This window comes from Vidua chalybeata, chromosome 4 (genome assembly GCF_026979565.1).
Source record: "Vidua chalybeata isolate OUT-0048 chromosome 4, bVidCha1 merged haplotype, whole genome shotgun sequence".
NCBI lineage: Eukaryota > Metazoa > Chordata > Aves > Passeriformes > Viduidae > Vidua > Vidua chalybeata.
The window spans coordinates 33,091,032-33,111,823 of NC_071533.1; the positions used below are offsets into that span (position 1 = coordinate 33,091,032).

The 20,792-nt window shown below is 35.7% G+C and overlaps 1 protein-coding gene across 1 annotated transcript in view; it reads right to left on the bottom strand.

The window, feature by feature from the left end:
* FSTL5 (follistatin like 5) overlaps window positions 1–20,792 on the bottom strand; it is a 273,043-nt gene that overhangs the window by 177,665 nt on the left and 74,586 nt on the right. Inside the window, exon 4 of the mRNA XM_053941595.1 lies at window positions 8,598–8,846. Coding sequence (XP_053797570.1) covers window positions 8,598–8,846 — 249 coding nt within the window. The remainder of the gene's footprint in view (window positions 1–8,597; window positions 8,847–20,792) is intronic.

Sequence of the window (20,792 nt, forward strand, 5' to 3'; positions counted from 1 at the left end):
AGAAATGTAATTTGGAAGCATATTCAAAGAAAGTAAAAAAAAAATAGAGAGTTGAAAAATATTTACAAATATTTACAAAAATATTGACAATTTGCCTGAACTAGCTACTGTCAACTGAGTAGATTAAGTTTCTTTAAACCAATTTCATTTCTCAGGTTTCACTAGGGTGCTACAGACTAAAAACAAGCAAATAACCCTGAAAAGGCAATGCTACATTTTTAGTTTAGTTTACTGTAAAGCCCACCAACCATCCTATATTAAAAGAGACTAAATGGCAAACCACAAGAGAAAGCAATTAACTTACAGGTTTTACTTACTCCATCCATTATTAGTTACTAGAACCAGAAATGGAAATTAAATATAATTTTTGCATACCTACTTTTCTTCAAAATATTCAGATTTTGTAAAAGAAGCTATAGATTTTTTAAGTTGGTATACCATATACTAGCCAACTTGAATTACAAATATCATGCCAATGCCTTGTATATGTATCCAATTGCTAATGATTTTTAAAGGCCAACAATATGTTCCATCAGAAAAATTTCCCACAAGACCTGATGGTAATTCTGACGTTATTTAATTAAAACTTTTTAAAGTTTACATCAGACTAACGAGTGTTCAGTAGTTTGTACTTACAGAGTACTTTGTAAGTTCTTTGTACTTACTCTAAATTTAAAAAAAATGTTTCTCATTTAAATGTCTGCCTGAATACAAGGCTTCCTTTATTTACTATAAATTTATGACAAAACATTTAGTTTGATTTATTGTATAATAATTTTCAATATCCCATACCACCAATTTGATAGTAAAAAATAGTTCTTTAATTATTTTTAAGTACAAGCAACCATTTTGTCACTACACTACGCACTACTGTTATCTATTTTCTTCCAGTTTTTAAAACATTTGCTATCCTCAATACTAGGCACTACCAATATTTATTTTAGAATGTCACAAAAAAAAATTGTGTAGTGTTTTTTTTGCCTTTTCCCAAAATTTTTATAAAGGCTATTTGAGCACAGAAATTGACACATGATTTGAACCATAGCTGTACAATCCTTGTACTGCTAGCAACACATCAGTAATTTTCTGACAGTACCAAAAAAGCAGGAGAGCAAAGAATATTCTATCATGTGAGTGGCACTGCCCTATCCACATGCCCAAGTTACCAGGTTGGAAAGGGGGGCAGAACTCTATCCTCTGTTTACACTTTGCCAGAACTCTACTTCTGTTTCTCCTCCTCTGATCTCTCCAATTCTTCCTCAACAGTACCAGAAAGTACTGGCTGAATTTTAGCACCATGAGCTACTTTCTGTTTCTTCAAAAATCAGGCTGATGGTGTATAAGTAAGGATGACAGTGTATAAGTGAGGATGTTTTTTTTTTCAGAGATGCTTATCCACATAATGATTGAGGTTGAAGGAAACCATAAGAAATCATCTGGTGCTGCTCCCCTACTCAAGAAGGGCCACCTTGAGCTGGTTGCCCAGGACCACATCCAGTCAGGTTTTTAATATCTCCAAGGAAGAAGACTTTCCAATGTTGGTTGTCTGATTCAGTGACTTGGAAGAGATTTGAGAATGCAGCTTTCAGGTTAATAAAGGTTCTTTGAACAGATTCAACACCATTACTGGAAAAATTAAAAGTTTTAAAATTTTCTACCAGTGAAAATCTGTGATGTCCATAGACCCATTTCTTTGTGTGGTATCAAACAGCAGTGATGACCTTACAAGAAATTTTAAACTTCATTAAGTTTGTACAGAGATTAGCTAGAGAACACTAATTCTTCATCACTATGTGAATGTAGAATACATAATACGTTAGAGGTGATTAATAGATTTATCCCAGCATTAAAGGCATTGATATACAAAGATTGGGACTGTTTCAGACACTGAAAGTAAAGGATGTCTTTGCAGTATATCTTTAGCCAGGCAATAAAAGCCAAGTCTATTCATAACTTGTTTCAGGAGTTGCCCCATTGTCATTGCCCCATCCAGCATTACAGAGGTTTGAAGTCAATGCAAAGGAGGAAAGAGACAGTAGAGTTCGGGATTTTAGTTGCAAAGATATGCAATATCACCAACAGCAGTGAAGCAGGGAATGTCGAATGTTCAGTTTTTAAATTAAGCTCTTATATGCATGTTCTCATAAATACCTTGGCTTTAGCTTCACTCTGCAGATCTAGTAGCAGATATTGCATATGTTTGCCTCACATGCCAGTTAGTTTAAGCCATTTAAGGTAACACTGGGGAATTTAAGAGAGATATTTGAGACTAACCTTGCATAGATATTGGAGGAAAAGCCAGCAGTTTTCCAACTCTCATGAGCAATGCAACTCAGGAAAATGAACTATGTGGGGAAAGCAGAGTAGAGGAACAGTGCTAAAATTTAGTGTAGTTTCAAAGGATATTAAAAAGATCCAGTTTTCTATTGGTTAGAGCATCACTTTCCAACAAAGTGCTGAAAGAAGTAGCACACCAGCCATAAACAGTGATTTTTACCACTCTGTGAATGTGCAATTGCTAACGTTTTCTCTGCATGAATTCAGGATTTAATATTAATTTCTTAAGTGTTGCACTAAAGGGACGATATGTAGATCATAGTCTGGATTAGTAATCTAAGTCTAATAATTCCTATGCGCCATCAAATGTTTTAAGATAAAGCAGAAACTTCGAGTTCTGAAAGATTTTTTCAGATTTCTTTTCACAATACAGCTTGTGTTGAACATACTTCTGGAGTGATAACTGAAGCTTGACACTTTATTGGCAGCAACCTTAATGGTGATGTTATATGCAGAAAATCAGGCTTTTAGAAAGAGTGTAATAATGATGTTTTTGAGAATTTCAACAGAGAAGCCAACTGATAGCCAAAGTAAAAAGGCAAATACATCTTGGAAAAAAGTTCTTTTGCAATAAAAACACTGGACTGATATTCACATTAACATACCCTAATTTCTTTTGCAAGATGGCTAATGATCAAACTTAAATAATGTGTTTAAGATTTATAGAAAAGACAAGATGAAATATTTCTAGAAGTGAAACTGGTAAAATGACAGAGACTTATATGCTTGCTTTTGAAGTATATGAACATCAGGTAAGATTAAATAAATGTCAGTGCTTCTAAATTAATGTGCCAATATTTTAAGAACCAATCTAAGATCACCTAGGGCACAATCAAACAGAAAAAAAATTTAAAAGTATAATCTTTGAACTAATCCTGTGGAAGTCACTGTAGAGGCTAGATAGGCATCCTAGATCTTTTCTGTGGGATAGTTAGTATTTAGCTCACTTTAAGTAATTCCCCCAGCCCTCTTTAAAACGAAGGAAAGCCTATAGGCTTTCCCCTAGTATTTACAGTCTGCTGCTGAAATCCTATGTAGCTTTTACTCACAGGATCTGCTGTATGTCAAACACAAAAGATTGCTTTGAATTTGTTCCTGCTTTCTTATTTCATCATTTTAATTTCTTTTCTTGGAATACAAGGCAGCCTATTCACATCCACTCTTAGGTTGCCCTGATGATTTTGTAAGATGCCTTCATATCTTTTTTAAGCCATTTACTACTTTTGGTTATTCCTGCTAATGTCTTCTGAATTTCTTCCAGTTTGCTCATACTTATTTTGAACAAGTAATTTGAAAGTCAGTTTCATAGGCAGCTCTTATCCTCTGCCCTGAACAGCTTATTATTGGGAGCAAGCTTTCCAACCTATGTTTCTACTTTGTCTTTCAGGAACATTCAGACGAAAAGCAGTCTTTAGATATCTAGATATTTCAGTAATAGTAAGAAATCTGAAGCTCACTGACTTTTTAACATATGAAAATATTCACCAAATGAAAATGAGACAAAAAAAAAAAGAAAAATAAGAGATTAAAATAATGTTAATATCATAAGGATGCCACCAAAGCTACTTATAAGTAAAAAGCTTATATATGAAGTAAACTTTATCCTCCAAATAATCTATAAAATTCAAAGTATATAGGAATATTTGCTACATTCCTGAAGATTCAAAGCAAATTGCCATTTGTCATGAGTGTATTGCTGTATGGAAATAAATATAATGTAAAATTTACAAGAAGCTCAGGGTGCATAGAAAATACAAGATGAATTTGTCATTGAATGTTTTTAATCTCTTATATTTACTGGCCTGGGCTTAGGAAAATGGAGTTAAAGAAATGAACACACAAAAATATAACTGAAGCTTAGCCAAGAATGCCATTCACAATCCAGTACATTGTACCACATGAGTCCAACTGAACTTGATAAAAGCTGAAGAATAGTGTTTCCAGCCTTCTAAGTTCTGCACAAAAGCCATTAATTCCACAGTGCTACTTCACAGAATAAAGATAAGGGCAGAGACACCAAGCAAAATAATTCTAGGCCATTTGAATCCCCATCCTCTGGGGCTTGTTAAAGGTATGGCTAGCAAGAGCCAGGGACGGGTTAGTCAATAGTGCCAAACACACTGTGAGTCAGATGTTCCCATTGCTCTTCTTACAGCCAGCAGAAGCTGCTCTGAAACACAAAGGGCCTGGCTTGAGAACATTCAGGACACTGGCAGCAGAAAGCATGCAGAAGCTACCTGCCCCCTGCATGCTCCCACGCTCATGCTCTTCACAAACTACTTATTCACCCAGCATAAAAGAAAAGCATATCAGACTTCCCAGTTCATATGGTCAGTATCAGATCTAATGACTAATCTTAGCTTCAAACTTTGAATTTTGTCATTAGTATTTCCTCTAGTTCATCATTTCCTCTTCTTCCCATCACTGAACACAATATTGTGGCACTTGACAATGGTCTTTTTTCGTTTTTTCTTCTGTGATATAAATATCAGAAAGTTCCTTAGATGACAGGATCACAAAGCATTTTCTAAAGAGTTCTCTTGCTTTATTAGAATAATAAATATTTTACATTTTTTAGATCATTCAGGCTTGAGAACTCCTCTGAAAGTGATTGCAGAATTTTCATTCTCTAACATCCAGTTACAGGACACTGGACTTTACCTGAGGGAAATAGAGGACTCTACAGGTATACAAAATACTTCTAATTTAAATTCATAGAAAAGGGGATTATAAGTAATTAGCTTCCCTGTAGAATTCATTTTGCATCTATATGAGAAGAAATTGAGACAGTTTATTGACTAATTCTCAGGGTCACAGTTGGCATCTAAACATCTAACCAAGCCAGTAGGAAAAATCATTCAGTGTCTGATGCATCATGACATGCCAATAAGTAACTGAGGGAATAATTATAGGAGTGGAGGAAAAGTAATTTTTAATTAAGTATGGCCATTATCTTGATCCGTGTGAAAAATGTAACACTTGCATAACAGTCTCAATCATCAAGGCCAAACTTTCAACTTCTATTACTGTTTTTCATGTAGTCCACACGTGTTTCAGAAAAAGGTGTGATTTAATTTGGTGTGAAGAAATAAAGATAGCAAGTAAAAAGGGAAAAAAAAGGAAAAAAGGATGTACTCCAATGAATCTGGAAATAAATAAGCTGCAATATAAAGCAGCTAATGCATCAGAATTTGACGTTTTAGTTTAAAAAACAGCATGTCAGCAGAGTACAGCTTTGACACAGCTTTCACTACCTCAAAATGTATTTATCAAATGTTTCAGAAATTGCTCTCTGTGAGGGCCTTGATGCTTTTTGTCTGTGTTCTATGTATAGCTTAGCTAAGACACACATTTCTCAGTGATTTTAATGGAGTTTCAACATGTAAGCCAAAGATCTCTTTTATTTAGCAAGGCAATCCTTAAATTCCACTAAGCATGTAAGTGTTTAAAAGGGCAATTTTCAAATCATTAAGTAGAACTCATGATGTTTGAGATCAACTATAAATCATTTGGTTACAAGATGTATTATTCAAATAATTATAGCTACCTAGCTACTGTTATAATGTTAATTGAGTATATAGAACATTAGCTTTTAAAATGTTGTTCTCCAGACACAGTATACTAGTGTTTTCTGGTAAGCTTACTCATTTATATAAAGTGTCTTTCTCAGCTTCTCTCATCTTGAGCTCCATGCCCAATCTAAAACTTAAAAGTTCTGCAATCAAGAAATATTTCCCCCTGAAAAGGGGAGAACAGAGAACCCAGTATGAGGGTTTGAAGCACAAATACCTCAAAGCATTGCCTTCTTAGAGATAAAATACACAAAAAAAAAAAAAAAAACAAACCCAAAAAGCAGCTAAACAGTACTTTGATTTGAAAATCAATGATTAGCAATGAACCATAAATTAAAAGTATTTAACTGCTGTCTTAATACACTCGTTGACAGTGACTATCCTATTATGTAACAGCATCTTGGAGGAACTCATTCCCCTCACACCCCGCCCCAGTTCAGACTAGCCTCTTCTAAAGGATTTTGTGAAAGCCTAAACAAAGCACTCAGAAGATTTGTTTTCTAATCTTCTTTGAATTTTTATGGTCTCAGCAGCAGCTCCTTGAAATGAGATCACGTGCTGGAGGATGTCAGCTAAACTAAAAGGAGGACACGTGGCAGTGCCCTTCTGACACCACCAGTAGTGATGGGGTTCACCTTCTCTATCCAGGAGGAGCACTCTTGAGGGGTTTTTCCTGTTAGCTTTTTAATATTTTTGACCTGTAACTGGTAGAACCTTTAACTTTATTGAAGGCAATGTACTAGTGGTTAGCTTAGAAATGTTTTGTAAAAGAAAGAAATCATATAAAAATAGCTTGACATCTTCTGCCTCCGTTACCTTATAGATATAGTGGATTTTGGAAGATATTCACAAAAGATAGGAGATGTTGGAACATAGTCACAAAAGGCAACAATGCTTTAACAGCACTGTGCTCTGCTAATGCAATGAAGCAGGCAAAGTTAACACAAAGATCAATAAGGCCCATATATATGAAATAAGAGAAAGAAAAATAACTGTTCCCATCTCATATGTTTAACACTACTGAAATCAACATGAGAAAGAAGAAGGAAAATGAAATATTCTACATTATTTTTAGGCATGTAGTTATAGCCCAAATTAGAGAAGTTAAGTAACTTGATAAATAACAGTTTTCAGAAGGCATCTCAGACAAAGTCACTCACTTACTTGCTAAAGACTGTAATTGACAGTAAGTAGGAAAAACCTACTTTTTAACTTTTTTAATCCAGCATCTAAATTAGGTGCTCAAAGCTGATCATTCAGATCATTGTCCACAATAACAAGTGTGAAGGAAGCATGGTGAATTTAAAACATAAAGATGAGCTAACAAAACTTAAGGCAACATTTGAGTTATATTTCTACCTGAAGTACTGTCTCATTTCCATAAATAAATCTCTTTTTTTTTAAGGGGAAAAAATGTAGCAATGCTATATTTTTTCCCACACATGCTCTGGAATTATTTCTGTTGTATACACCATACTAAAGAACTGAAATTAGCCCCATAAATTTAAACATTTAATGGTTTTCTACTGTCATTTCTTCTACCAGAGTACTGCATCATCAAAGTTTTTTTTTTTTTTTAAAGATTGTGATTGTTAAGATTGAAGCATTCATGTTTTGTTGTTAACACACAAACCATTCCCTACAAGCACTATATGTTATACTCCTAGAATCCCATTTTTTATTTTCCACTACCTCAGAACACATGCTATGTACTTAAGGCCTACATATTGTGATGATATATCAATTTTATCCAGTGTCCACAGTTAGTTTTGAATGAAGTTAAACTTTTGCTATTACTTATATATGGATTCCTGTTAGAAGATTTCCACACCCCCAGTTTAACCTATGGATACTGTACCTCAGCATTTTTTTTATGAATTTGCTGAGCTTATCATGTTTTCAGGAAGCACTAAAAAGACTAATAAACAAGGACCTTATTAAGAAAATTTCCCCTCCCGCCAAAGCCATCCATCTTTTTTTAACCAGTGAAAAAACACTCAAAATATGTCAAAGAAGTCACAAATATTCAAAGTCTGCACTGGCAGACTTCCAGAAGCCTGCAAGGTGCACTCAAATCATACAAAAAAAGAGCACGTTGCAATTGTTGACATTGTCAGCACAAAATGCTTAGCAGAAGGTGTAGCTCTCAGAATTCAGGCTGGCATCTCAGCATTGAAAAGATTAGAAAGTAACTAATCTTGCATGCTTTGATAAGTACACAAGTATACTTTTCATTATCCAAATTCAAAGCAAGAAAGACCAATTTATCCATGAATAAGCTGCTGCTCTATCAACTTCAACACCAAATATGAGCACAGGTCCTGCAACCTTCCAAAACTCTGAAATCCTAAATTCTGTTTTTCCTGCAACAAAGATTAACATCCTTAAGGCTTTGGGATATAAGTGTATTTAGATGAATGATGTCAGCAACCACATTTGTAAGGCAAGCTGCCGTAGATTAGTTTCTAAGAGAGAACCGGTTTATTCAGGTTAAATGCCTAGAGCATTGAGTGTAAACAATAGGAAAAAAAATCCATAAGGTATCTCTGGAGTGCAATACTTACTGTATTAATATTTCAAGTCATTTATTCACTGTACACTCTGTGCAGACGCTATAGAGATTTAATTGAACAGCTTGAAAACACATACCCGATAGCAATATTCCAGATATTGTTCAGCCATGCTTACCTTTAAAGAAACAATCTTCATTGTGTACAATAGTGATCTTTTGCTTTTTCAGGCAGGCAGCTCTGTGCACTTCACAGTGGTTTTCATAGAATTCTCCATCAGACCCACATACAGGTTTGTAATGTGGCTTGCAGTGCTCCATGCACAGACACTCAGCTTGGCCAGTCTTCCTATTCACAACGCAGTGTCTGCCCAGACCACAGTACTTGTTTTCACATGATCCAAAATGGCCATCCTGACCAAAATACCCTTAGAAAATGAAAAAAAAAAAAAGTTTTTATTTAATAATTACATTTTGCTTAATTCCATGCAAGACACAAAAAGGATTGATTTGAGTAAATGAAGTGAGGCTATGTCTTTTGTTACATCCTTGACCAATATTAAACATAGGTCAGCCTGATGCTAAAAAATTTAGTCTCTTTATCATGACTTTTATACTTTTAATCATTGTCATAGGCTAACTGTAATTTAGAGCAAGATCTAGTAACAAGAGTTACTCTTCATTAAAAAATTAATAGTAAATCATTACTTTTTAAATGTATACTGAAGTTTGTCACCTTAAAATTGCTATACTGTTGCATGCTATAGAACAATGCATTCTACAGAATTCAGACCATAGGATGTCTCAAACTGAAAGGGACCCATAAGGATTGAATCTAACTCTGTGCTTCTTGCAGGTCTACCTGAATCTAAACCATGTGATTAATAGCATCTTCCAGAAGCTCCATGAATTCTGACAGGCAAATAAAATAGACATTCACACATTGAGACTGATCCATGAGAATAACTAGAGCTGAATCAGGGCTCTGAATCAATATGGAGAATTTAAAAACAAAAAAATGACAAAACCTCTGTGGTGGCATTACAAGTACATTTTAGGAAAAAGAGCATGGAAGAGCAGGACTGATACATCAAGTAAATGGTGGCTAGAAGGAGTCACATGAACCTCTAAGTAGCATTTCAATGATGAAAATTGTGATTTGGATGGCAAACAGAGCTTTAAGACTGCTGCAGTAGAAATAAAGGAGTTTCTGCTGGCCACAACTTTCAGTTCCTTCCACTCCTAAAATAAGGAAATGGATTGTCTACATTAGGCTACCAAAGCCATCTGTCTGCTTTCTATCCTTTCTGCGCTGCTGCCACCATGTAAGATAAGCACTGTTGTCAGTAGCAGATCTCTTGGTGAAAGGGGAAGTTCAGTGCACAGTAATATTTCCTTACTATATCCCCAGTTTCCATTTTGACTGCCATAGAACTAACTATGGCTTCTTGGCAAGAGAAAGTGTATGATGTGAAAACTATGTGAATATGAAAGCAGAATTGTCAATTGCAATAATCAATAAATAGGCTTTCTGGTAACATAAATGTGTCATTAAATATGTATAAAAATACTAAAATGTCTTCAAATGTGGGAATCGACACTGCCCTTCACAGTTACTTAATTTTATTCTCTCGCTTTGTACTCCTAATGTCCAGAACAAAGACCTGTTAGTCTAATTCCTTGCAATACTTTCCTTATCCTCACATCCTAGCTGAATCCATCCTTGGCTAACTCATATAAAAATAGCATGAAGAAGCAAACCAAAATGCATAGTAGTAATTTGGTTGTACTAGATTTATTTTCCATAGCAAAATGTTAACATGTCAATACAATACCTTGATGCACATTTCTTCAAGCCACTGAGAATTTATGTTCTTCACTTACTGAAGTGAAGATATAAAATCTCACCACTTTTTCTTCTGAAGCCTATGGGTCTATTAGACAACCATGCTTTGATTTTCTTGCTTTCTCACACAGCACAAATTTTATAGACAAATGTACTACATAAAGCACACAACCATGAAATTTGGCTCTAATGACATGCTTTCACTATATTACTTGATAACAATTTCATCACAAAGTCGAGAGGACTACATATTCACCTCAGGTGTTGTATGGATGATATAATTAAGCCACAGTGATGTTTATACACATGTAAAGACCAGACCAATGGCGGGTTTATCTGCTCATGCAACAAAATTACTTGAAACAGGAAAACTCAATTCAACATTAAAATTTTCCCTTAAGTTTTTGAAAGTATTCCTCCTCGTGACAATTTATCACCACTACATGTGAGCAACAGACATCAACTGACAGAAATTAACATAAACCAAATTTCCCTATTTTCTTATACTAAAGCTAAGCTCAAATAAAGCTTTGGAATACCCAAGAGTGCTTTACAGCACAGGTCATGTACTCACATTAGAGAATATAAGAACTTAGAAGTGATGGAATTGTTACAGTTTGAGGACAAAGTACATAAACCATTATTATTTATGCTTTCTGAACTGAAGATAACGATCTTAAAACTCCATCTGACAACTGCTCTGAATTATTGAGAGGTGTGTGGTGAATCAAAAATGTACTGTGCTGTATGTTATGAAAATAGAACTCATTTAAGACTTCTCTTGGGACTTCATCTTAGTACTGTAATTGAATCTGATGCCTGAATGCAAAACACCTTCTTTCAGATAAGGGAGAATAATTTACATTATATATATTTATATTTATAATATTGGTATTTGTCAACATATACCAATTATGTACAGCAATAAAAAAGCAACTTTTCTGCCTTAATGAAAAACTGTATTTATTATGAAATGTTTTATATATATATTCATTTTACACCATTAACTACTCCAAAACAATACATAAATTTGCATACATCACTGCATATGCAACTCCTTCAATTGAAGTCTGTGGTAAAATTCCCACTGACCTCAAGAGAAGCAGGTTTCTTTCTCTAGATACAATCTAAAGCCTTAAGTCAGCGTTAAGTTATAGCCATAAGTTTTAGCATGTTTAACAGGCACTGTTCTGCACTGAGAAGGAGCAGCTATACAGTGTTTACAGTACATATTTAAGAAAAAACTGGTAGAAGTGTACTCTGAAGCAGTCCACCAAACTGTGGTTACCAGATTACCAGATCACTCACAGCAAAGAAATAAATTAAATCCATGCAATTCCAAAACAGGTGACTAAATGCTCACAACCATAAATTTGAACTAAAAATGCACCCAATTATGAAAATGTAAACAAATCAATCAATCTAAAGAGGTACTGAGAAATACCAAGAAATGGTTTTAGAGATAAGTTAAAAAAACAAATGAACAACCAAAACCTAGCTTAAGTAAAACCAACTTCTGCTGCTTTTCACTGCTCAAGTCCAAATTGCAAAAATCACTATATTTGGCATATCCTTCATTTTATTTTTTTCTTTCCAAAAAGGGTACTTCCATAATTTTAACCTTGGAATGGAACTGCTACTAAGCTACAGGAATCTTGCAATTAACAAAGAAGAAACCACATTTTAAAGCAATGTGGGCTGTGACATGCAGCCCATTCATGAATGCCTGACTATTTCAGTCACTGTTAGGAAATGGACACCATTATTTTTCATTCCTGGATATATTATTATCAAAGGTATACTTTTGATACCTTGAACACGGATGAGGTTTTTTTCAGTTTGTTGGGGTTTTTTAGGGGATTTTTTCTGTTGTTTGGTTGGGTTTCTTGAATGTCAGTGTAGCTAAATCTCCTGGGATAAAACTGCTTAGGGTGCAGAACCCATCCAGGAGACCATCATCCTCACAAACACTGAGTATTTCAGAAGGCTGTTCTATCTAAGGACACGTTTTAGAAAGTAAATTAGTCTGAGAACAACTTAGGATGCCATATTTAGATATAATTCAGTAATTTAGTTGAGAAGGTAAGCAGCAAAGCATATTCAGTATTAAGAGACTGAAAGCCAGTAATTTGGGATGACAAATCATCTAGCCATGAATGCAAATACTTTCCCAGCAATTGTTATTGCTTATGTGATGATAGTCAAGTCTACATTTGTCAAATGCCACAACACAAAAACAGGGAAGTGTATACCCATATGAGCTATGTACTCTGAATTTTCATCAAAAATAAGTATTATATTTACACATTTTGAGAGGATCTAAAGTATTACAGGAAACAAAAATACTTTGTTCCATCTGAAAGTAAGTCAAGAAACATTCAAATTATCACAGCCTTAAGTTAAAAAAAAAAACCCTCACTTTAAGAACTATCACTAAAAATGTATTACACTCAAAAGAATTAAAGCAGTCAGATAGATTTTTCAGATCCTCTTGAAATTTAAAACTCTAAATAGATACCAAATAGAAGGGCAGAAGTTTTTATTTTTAGACAGTAGAGAAAATAAAATAGTTTTAACTTTAAAAAAAAATTAATAAATACAGTTTCAAGTTTTCACTTGGGATTCCTCATACAGGTTGCCTATTAAAAGGCTACTTCAACAGAATCCATAGCTGAGCAAGTTGTAGGTCACAGTTTGATTCATTTACATCTGGGAATTAAGCTGATGTTTTAGCATGCAAAAGACTGACAGAAACACACACAGATATTTTATCCTTCTATCTAATCAGTTTAGAGAAACATTACACAGTGGAACTTCGGAAATTCATGAGAGTATGAATCACCACCTTCTACAGTTGGCCCTGAGCTGGAACGACACACACAGACTTTCTGTGTGCTGAGCATTCTCTCATAAACTCGAACTGTTTTCTTACTTCCCTAACAACATAATTTACATTCATGGCTTCATTCCTAACTTGCTGCATCACCCACGTGTCATGGAAAACAAAGTGGTAGCTACTTTTCAAGACAATGCACCAATATTTTGTGTGCAAATAACTAATGGTAATTTCTGGGGTCAAAAGACCTGTGGTCCCATTCCTCCCTCTTCTATTTAAAACAATTCTGTAAATTAGAATTTCACCTCTACAGCTGTATCTTTGCTTAATACACTATCTATGAAAGGCCCAACCAAGACTGTAATCCTTATTTTAGTAAATGTTCAGTGTAGTCTCAGGTTTTAGTAGCAAATAAAATTTATCACCACCTACCATTAAGACTGGTAGGGCGTTAACACTGAGCAAGACCCCAGTATGACCTGTGAGAATCTGCTCATAAATATTAAAGCTCTAGACTTTTTCTATTTTTCAACTGTAGCATTTTAGCAACAGTTCTTTAACAATTTTTATTTCACTATCCAGAACAGCTTGTAATTACATTGACTCAACATGACACTAAATCTGCACTACTCATTATCCAGAACTCTTGGTAAATTAAATTATTCAGAAATTTAGATTTTTTTTTTTGTTAGGAATATTTTGGGCAGACGACAAAATTTAAAGAAAAGGGTGAATTATTTGAGAGTAAATAAAAAAATTGTTCAAAAATCTGTCAATATAATGATTATAGTAATGAATTTCCACTACATAACAACGCATATCTTAACAAACTGAGGAGAACTAGTGGTTCAAAGATGGGAGGGTGGAAAGCAAGGACAAACAAAAGCTCCACAGCCATGCAAGATGAAGAGCTGCAGTCCATGGGCCTCAGAAACAGCCCCATGGAGCTCACACCCCTCAGCCCTGCTCCTACCTGCAGGAGTGAAAGAAAATCATACACATGGCTCACCATTATCTTGCTGTGACATAGTTTTCTCTCAGCACCAGCCAAGTAAGCTCGAGTGCTTTATACAAAAGTTTATTCTGCCCGTGTACAAAATAAATTTTTAGCTGGGTCTTGTACTCTCCTTTCCTTCCTTCTTCCCTGCCTTCCCCCTCTGCCCTCAGACACACATCTCCCTTTCCTCCTTCCTTCCAGCAGGGGCACAGGAAATCCTGTAAAGATTTACACCTCCATAGAACATGACTGAGATCTTCTGGTGGACTCTGTATTTATCAGTGAGGACCAACTAACAGAAATTGATGCAGACAGTATGACTGTACAGGATCTTTTCAACCTTAAAAGTCAAGCCCAAATACACTTAGGAGAACGGGGTGTCTATATTCAAGTAAAATGACTTTCTTATTGCCCTATAAAGGTAAGTTGGAAAAAATTAGGAGAATGGGCCTAAAAGAAAGGAAAGGAAATAATTATTATTTTAATATTAATAATTATTATGCTAAAGGAAATATTATGTAAAACTACAGTGAGAAACAAAATAATACCAAGTAATATCAGGGAGATCTGTAAATGCTGAATTGCCTAGCTATTAACCTGAAATATTGAAACCTCCCATAAAAGTGCATCTGTCAGCCAGAAACAGTCAGGTTAGCATCTTTGATCATATGAATTTGTTTTTCTTGCCAGAACTTAGAAGCCACCTTCAGCAAAATTCACAGATTTTAGTTTCCTCAGAAAAGAGAAAATTAAATCATACCTCCTTTACTTGAATGAAATTGAAGACCAAGAACAAAAACACCACATAAGAAAATGAGGAGAAGTTACAATACAAGTAGAACTACACAAAAATCTCTTTTGCTTATTAGGAAGAAACTTTTCCCCCTTTCCACATCCTTCACCTGCTCTGTTGCATCCCGGGTTTAGGTTCAGATTAGGGGTTCTGATCTATGTTAGCTAGCCGAGTGCTGTGTACCCCCGTGCACGCCCCATGTTTCCCCCGTCCCGCGGTGGCTTGCTCCAGGCTGCCTGCCATTGGAGCTTCAGCCTGCCACTCCTGTAACCACTCCCCGTCCCGTCCAGAGCATTTGGTGTCTGTCACCCCGATCTCACGACCCCGTTTGCCCCGGAGCCCCGGGTCCACCCCTGCCACGTCCCCGTTGGGCGCCGTGGTCCACATCATCGCCACGGCGCCTGTCCCCATTGGGCAGGGGGGCTCCTGCTCCCCTCGGCCCGCCCCTGATAAAACCCCGCGCCTCCCCAGTCTCGGCGCCATTTCCTCCACGCGGGCGCTGGAAGCGCGGGTTGCGGTTTCTCCACTACAGCTCACCGTGGCCATTAAAGTCTTCCCGCCTCCCTCGTGGGTGAATTGGACGTTCTTTGTCTCTTTATCAATGTCCCTTGTGCACAGCGGTGGAAAGCCCGGCCAGCCCACCCTCCCGGAGCACGCAGCGGCCGGGAACAAGCAGCAAACCCGGTCTCCGGAGGGAAGCGGTGCCACTCCAGGTGCCAGAGCTGCCCGGAGCCGGGAGAAGCAATGGAGAGCCGCACTGCTCTTCTCTCGTCCTTGTTGCAACCTCTTTGTAGGCTTGCTCCACTCCAGGTGCCCACATCAGGGGGCTCAGCAGCTGCCTGACCCTTGCCTTCTGCAATTACAAAGGCTTTCTATGTGTTCCTGCCTCTGTAAACTTTCTTGCTCAATAATAGAGCTAGGAAACACCTGTTTGATATTAGAGCAAATGCCTGTGACAACTCCACTACAGCGCCTTTCCTCCAGTGAGGTGCCTGCTCAGATTTCTGCCTGTAGCAAATTCAATTTCACCATCCCAGTGGTGCTGAGCAGTGCTCTGGCCCTGTGCCCAGGGCCCACACAGCAAGGTCCTGTGTGCCACCTCACCTGCCAGCTCCCTCAGGTGACATTACTCTCCTAGCAAGGACAGTTCTTATGCTCATGGGAAACAAGAAGGAGTTGCCCAATTCTCTCTCACTGCTACGAGGTGATTCTTGGGCACAATATTAAACCTTGTAAAAATCTCCTTCTTTAATCACCCTCCTTACATTTGACCAGTTAAATTTACATTGACCATTTAAATTTATAAAAAGACCTGTGGGCTCCAGACATGCTACTTGCCTTACATGAGGGGAATGGAAAATGCACACAGGTCTGACACAAACAGCTGAATAGATTTGGCTTAAGAGCACTGCTGGCTGTAAGTGTAAATACAGGTTGATGTCTCTGAGCAGTTTAAAGCCAGCAATTCATTACTCTCAATTAAATCCTTAGCTCTGATTAGCATTAGCTGTTTTGTCTTTCTCACATATCATCTTTATTTTAAAAAATGTTTATAATTCATTTAACATCAAACCAGTGGCAAAAAGAGTTTCTTTAACACAAAGCAGGAAACAAATTACACGTTTGCCTCATTACAGATACATGGACCTTTATTCAAATGGTTGATTGCTTTTCAATTGCAGCACAGCAGGCAATCCTCTATTCTGCCAAACACATCACCCAATGTCATGAAGAGCAGGAAATGTGCATCATAGTGACAGCAGTTTTGAAAAGGTCATAGTCTAAACAACCTTTCACACATTTTAATGCTTATTTGAAATAAGGCTTTAGAAAAGCACAAAGGGCTAGCTTAATTCTCAGTCAGACAAAACAATCTAATTTTTTTTTTGTTATTCACAGGCCAAACTGACTAGTTTTAGCAACAATGATCAAAACAATCAAAAGTTTGAGTAAATTCTTGATGAGAATTTACTTTTACTCAGTTAAAATTAGGATTTGGTTTCAAGAAGCAAGGTTTAACTGCCACATCACACAATAATATTCTGTTCCACTTTAGCAAACGTTTCACATGAAGAACACATTTGTCCTTTTTGAGCTAATAGTATAGTAAAAAACTATTGTTTCCTTGATAGCTATATATGGCTTTCCCTGGGATTAAATATGCTTCTGTATGAAACAACATTATAAGGAGAAAATTTAACTCATCCCTGATCAAGTAGCTGTCGTGAAATAAGTAATTCAATTATCCATGGTAAAAAACAGCATATCATATTCCAGATATTACTCAATTCCTGTGTTAGACATTGAAACAACACTGTTTTGTTGGAGTTTTTAACTTCAAAGCCTTTCTTACAGATAAATCTGTGATGTCTTTCTGCTACCTTCCCCAGGGACCTGTACTAGAAAACGTAGCACACACATTGAGCACCATTTAAACCATATGGTTAAACTGCAGCATCATTTCTGTTCAAGGAGAACTAAAAATGAAATGTCAAGTATTTTCAGTTTTACTTATGTGAAACATTTGCTCCTAGTGCATTTTACATTGTCCATTTTTCTGCAGTTGTTACTAAGAAACTGTGGTGGGTTAGCCCTGTATACCACATACTGACCACCCGATCGCTTGCTTGCTCACTGTCACAGGAATACAGAAGGAATTCAATAAGGAATTAATTCATTAATTTCTGCTGGCAGGCAGATGCCCAGCCATCTTCTGGAAAACAGCAGAAGTAACAGGGCCGTGTCTTAACCACCAATATTCACCTCCTCCCACTCCATCCTCCTCCTTTTGCCCAGCTGTTATCCTGGAGCAGAATGTTTTATGGAGTGGGATGCCCCTTTGGCCAGTTTGGGCCAGCTCCACCAGCCATATCTTCTCCCAGCTTCCTGCTTTCAGAGAGGCAGAGTGGAAATAGAAAAGGCCTTTATGTTATTCAACAATTTCCAGTGTTAAACTCAGAACTGTTGTGGTCACCAATACGAGTATTATGTGGGCTGCTTTCATGACAGAAAGACCCAGTACAGGAACACTGTGGGAGCTTTGAGAGATTTTCCAGGCATTAATAATCCAGCAAAGGGCATGTGGGTGTGTGTGCTGTAATCCAAACTGTTAATCATTGACACATTTTAGAAAAAAAATATATTTAGAAGAATATCACAATAATTTTGTTATATGGAATTTCTCATTCAATTTCTTCTACAAAAGCAGTAAGATACTAACAATTTCCATGTCCTTTACATGTGTGAAACATAAATACATGAAAGTTAAAGATTATTAAGGTGAGATACAATCTTTACGAGCACTTCAGAAAAATGAGCCAAGCACTACACACTTGTATATATGAGTATAGCTCTCAGAGACACTTAGTTAACAAACTTTGACACCAATGACCCATGCGTGGATTTCTGAAAGGAAAAAAAAAAAAAAAAAAAAAAAAACCAAAACAACAACAGACAACAGACCAAAAAATCGCCAAAAGCCCCCCAAAACCCCAAAAAAAACAACCTGCAAATAAAATAAATATTTTAAAGATAAGAGGGAGTTTTAAAAATAATGTTTCTATAAATAATATTTCCCTCTGGACTTTGCTAGAAGAAAATAATCTTAATTATGCTTGAACTTTCCTGACTTAATTTTGCCATTTTAAGTAAGCTAAATGTGATGTGCGGACCCCTCTGCACTGTGTACACACCTCTTATATATTTTTTTTTTTCAGGGCAGGACTGATCCCTTCCGCTCCATATATTCAGCAAAGTTGTGGGTTTTTTCTAAATATATTAGAATTAGCCCAAATATATTAGCCCAAAATATCTATAAACACGAAAAATCACACTGAAAGCTAGGCAATATTAACACAAAAAGGCAGAATGCTTTTCCAGACCTCTTTAAGAAGAGGATATTGATCTATAAAAAGAAAAAAATATACGGAAAAGTAAAGTATCAAAAATCTTTATCTTGACATACGAGAATAGACTACATGAACTATCCATTTAAAATTACTTCTACATCTATGTATATCTATTAAAAAATACCTGAAAAACCAGAGATGTCTACTCAAATAAAAGTGCAAGTGATTACTTTCACAGAAAATAATGCCCGAGTGAGATAATTCAGTCAAGCAATGTGACTACTGAAAAAATTTTTCTGTGCTTAGACTAAAGATATTTTCTGTGATATATAATTCCTAGGGAATAAAAGAGAAAAAAGTATAGTTTTCCTGCTAAACCTGAGTAACACAGTTTCAATTTTATATCCAGTAGTCTTTATAGAAATAGTCTGCTATCAAATCGATTATTCTCTTCTAATAAATATGTAAAAGCAAACCGAAGTCAAAACACAAACAGTTCTATCGCCTACTTCATGGAAAATCAATCTTATGAGAAAACCATATATATCTTTACGAATGAGAAAGTATTTAGCTTTCAACAGAAAGAAAAATTCTAGTCAGATATTTCAGCAGTCATGTTTTATGTATTAGTTGATATAACTTCTGTCTAGTGACAAATTGCCCTTCTAAACATAGAAAAAAATGCAACTTTTTTTCACAGATAATATTAAAATTTGATAAAACCCACCAGCATTCTACATAAGAATTAATCTAGGGCTATAGTAATAGATAAGCCTTATGCATTTTAGAAATACAAGCTACAGAACTAATTGTTCTAAAAACTTAAAAGATAATTTTAAACTACTATTCAATGGAGTGCTGTCTACAAGAACATTTCTAGTGATGCATAACTTCCACACGTAGCTCATCTGTTGCATTTCTTCCCACCAGAAAATGGCAGAAAGTTAAACTGAAACCTCTGGTCACCACAGCTACCAAGCCCTGTCTGTTGTTTCAGTGGTTTAGCTACTGAAGTGCAGAAATATTTCAAATTAATGAAAATGAAAATCCTGTTATAATATTTGTTGCATATGGAGTTTCTAAATGCAAGACTAACTTTCATGCCCATTAATAAAGCTAAAGAGTTTGCTGCACATCATACTTTCTTAGGTAATTTCAAGAAATCTATGAAATGAGATACACAGATACAAATTTACTCTTTATAACTAGAGAAATAAGCTTTGCCATGGGAATAACTATTTTGAGCTACTATTTTTTTTTTTTTTTATTTATTTAACTGAATTGAAAGTCATTTCAGGTCACCAAAGCCTGTTTATGCTTGGCGACCTTAAATTATTTCTTGAAGAAAAAATAAATATTTCATTACAAATCCTTTGAAAGTAGCAATGGCTTTGCAACTAAATTTTTACAATTGTTTAACTCATACACAGTTTAGTTGAATGACTGAAATTATAATTCACAATAGATTTTCCTCTGTTCTTAAAGGCTGCCTTTACAGCATTTTGGAAACTGTCAAACAAACCTATATGAGATCTGTGTGAATTGACTCATTAGTTCAAAGTTGCTGGAATGACCCAGATAACTGGCTTTGTTTACCATAAAACACTTACCTCTTGACATTATAAATGTATCCTTATGCAGAAGCATGACTGAATTATAAATGTATGATTTTCTTTTCAATACTACATTGTAAGTTAACTTTCATATAATCCATTTTTTTAGTCATGGCAGCACTTATCTTACTGACTTCACTTTGTATGCACATGAAGTAGCACAGTATTACAGTCTAGGGGGAAAAAAAGTACAAGTAGAAACAAGAATGACTTTTAAAGCAGTTTAATCCATTAATTGCCATAGCTATTTCTGAAGAATTTGAGCAGTCATACTGCTCAAATAATACTTCCAGTCATACTGGCTAAGCCAAACTTTTTGTTGAGTCTTTAAACCTATTCTTTAGTTCATACAGAATTTAACCTGGATCACTTTTTGAATGTTCAACTAAAGCTAAAAGACATTTTAACAGCATTGCTACACATGTATTTATAAACGAATTT